This window comes from Lentinus tigrinus, assembly GCF_003813185.1.
Source record: "Lentinus tigrinus ALCF2SS1-7 unplaced genomic scaffold L226scaffold_180, whole genome shotgun sequence".
Classification (NCBI taxonomy): domain Eukaryota; kingdom Fungi; phylum Basidiomycota; class Agaricomycetes; order Polyporales; family Polyporaceae; genus Lentinus; species Lentinus tigrinus.
In genome coordinates, this window is record NW_027138089.1 from 1 (window position 1) to 1726 (window position 1726).

The 1726-nt window shown below is 55.7% G+C and overlaps 1 protein-coding gene across 1 annotated transcript; it reads right to left on the bottom strand.

Moving 5' to 3' along the window:
• Positions 1–7: 7 nt before the first annotated feature.
• L226DRAFT_577119 (uncharacterized protein) lies at positions 8–943 on the bottom strand (the record flags this gene model as incomplete). The annotated part of the gene is made up of 2 exons (XM_067685519.1): positions 8–418; positions 482–943. 2 exons carry the CDS (start codon positions 941–943, stop codon positions 8–10), a joined length of 873 nt encoding a protein of 290 aa, XP_067528178.1.
• Positions 944–1726: the final 783 nt, after the last annotated feature.

The window sequence follows — 1726 nt, forward strand, 5'->3', positions numbered from 1 at the left end:
TAGGCATTTACTCACGAGGGTCAACGCGACGAGGCGCAGGCACGGCGTTCGGGTCGTCCAAGAACAACAACCCTTTTAGTGTCTTCTCCTTCTGCCACGCAGCGCTCTGCAGCTTGTCCAAACGAGCGAGCTCCTCCTGGAACTTGGAGATCATGATATCGAGGTGTCGATCCGTGTGCTTGTCGCCTATATTGGGAAGCGCGGACAACTCCTCCAGCTGTACTTGTAGCCAAGCACGATGCCTCAGCAGCTCTGCGCTTCCAGGATGTCTGGGGTCGAGATTTCCGACGCGATCGACGGGTGTGGCAGGAAGCTGGCAAAAGCGAAGCTTCGTGAAGCGGGAGACGACTCTGGAACGTAGGGTGATCGACGACTCGAGCATGCCCAGTTCAGCTCTACGCTCACGAATGAGGGCATCCTGACATTCGTTGGTTGGCAGCGCTCTTATATCATATATCAAGTCTCATGTACGATCACTCACTTCGATATTCGGGGGGGCAGACGCGGCGCTTGGACAGTCCTTCTTCCCACCTTGCTCATCGGCGGGCATCGTTGATCGCTGCACAATTCGCTCGAATGTAAGGCATGTCGGCCGCAGTGTATGGCGCACCTTCGTATGAGACCCTTCCTTGACGGATGTTTCCCTTGGCCGCACGGCCGGTCGTCCACCGGTGTCATCCCGTAGGGTCTCCAAGAGAATCGTGCTCTCCGCCCACGACGGTTCGTCAGGCGACCGACCATCTGCGGCGGTAGACCCTTCCTCGTCTTCTCCTGCCGGCACGCCTCGGACTTTCGAGGCGGTTGCCAGCTTCCGCTTCTGCCTCTGTGCATATGCGTGTCCGAGGATTGTGGCAGCGTCGAGATTGGCCCGTCCCGGCCTATAGATACCGTCAACATCCTTGTAGGTCCAGAGCTTACACTCATCGCAGTGGCATATACCCATAGTGCGGACGGGTGAAGGTTATGTAGATAAGACGCAGGAGGTAAGAGATCGATCGTGCGGGAGAATGAAAACATCACATGATCCGTATCCAGCACAAGCGCTGATGTTGGTTTCCGCTTAACCAGTGCTCCATACTGATCCTTCCTGCCTCCACTATAGTCGTTGCCGTATTGATCGCAAGCACCGGTATAGACTCTTGGGCTGTCCTCTTAGACTGGTCAGCACGTTTGTGTACTCTCAGTGGATATGTACGCCAACTTTCGATTTGTTCAGTTCACGGCGCACCGCGCAATGGGCTGAAACGCCCCAGGAACAGGTCCTCAAGCGACCTCAACCCGAGTACGTAAAAGGGTGGTCTATCGTCTTGAACAACGCTGACATTTCAGACAAGATGACAAGACAGTTGCCGGCGAACCGACTACAACTGCATCGAAATCACCGATGGCCAAAAAAGGTCCGATTCGACATGGCGGATATGACTGTAGGTCGGCACAGCGTATCATTGTACTACAGGTTAACCAGCTCTCCTCCACACAGTTTAGGAGTCTCAAAGCGACCCAGGCCTGCCATTTGCCGATCTGGTAAGTGCCACCTCACCGGCAGATTGACCGGCAATTCACAGTTTGCGATATAGTTTTCACCCTCGCGCCTAGCCTCGCTGCTGCAAGGAGGCTCAGGCTATGAGCTTGCGCCTGTCATGATTGCAGGCGATGACTCGCCAATACATGCTACAGACCCCCCAGCGCGAGCCTTCAACGCCGCGTCACCGTTCGCGGCCTGGGC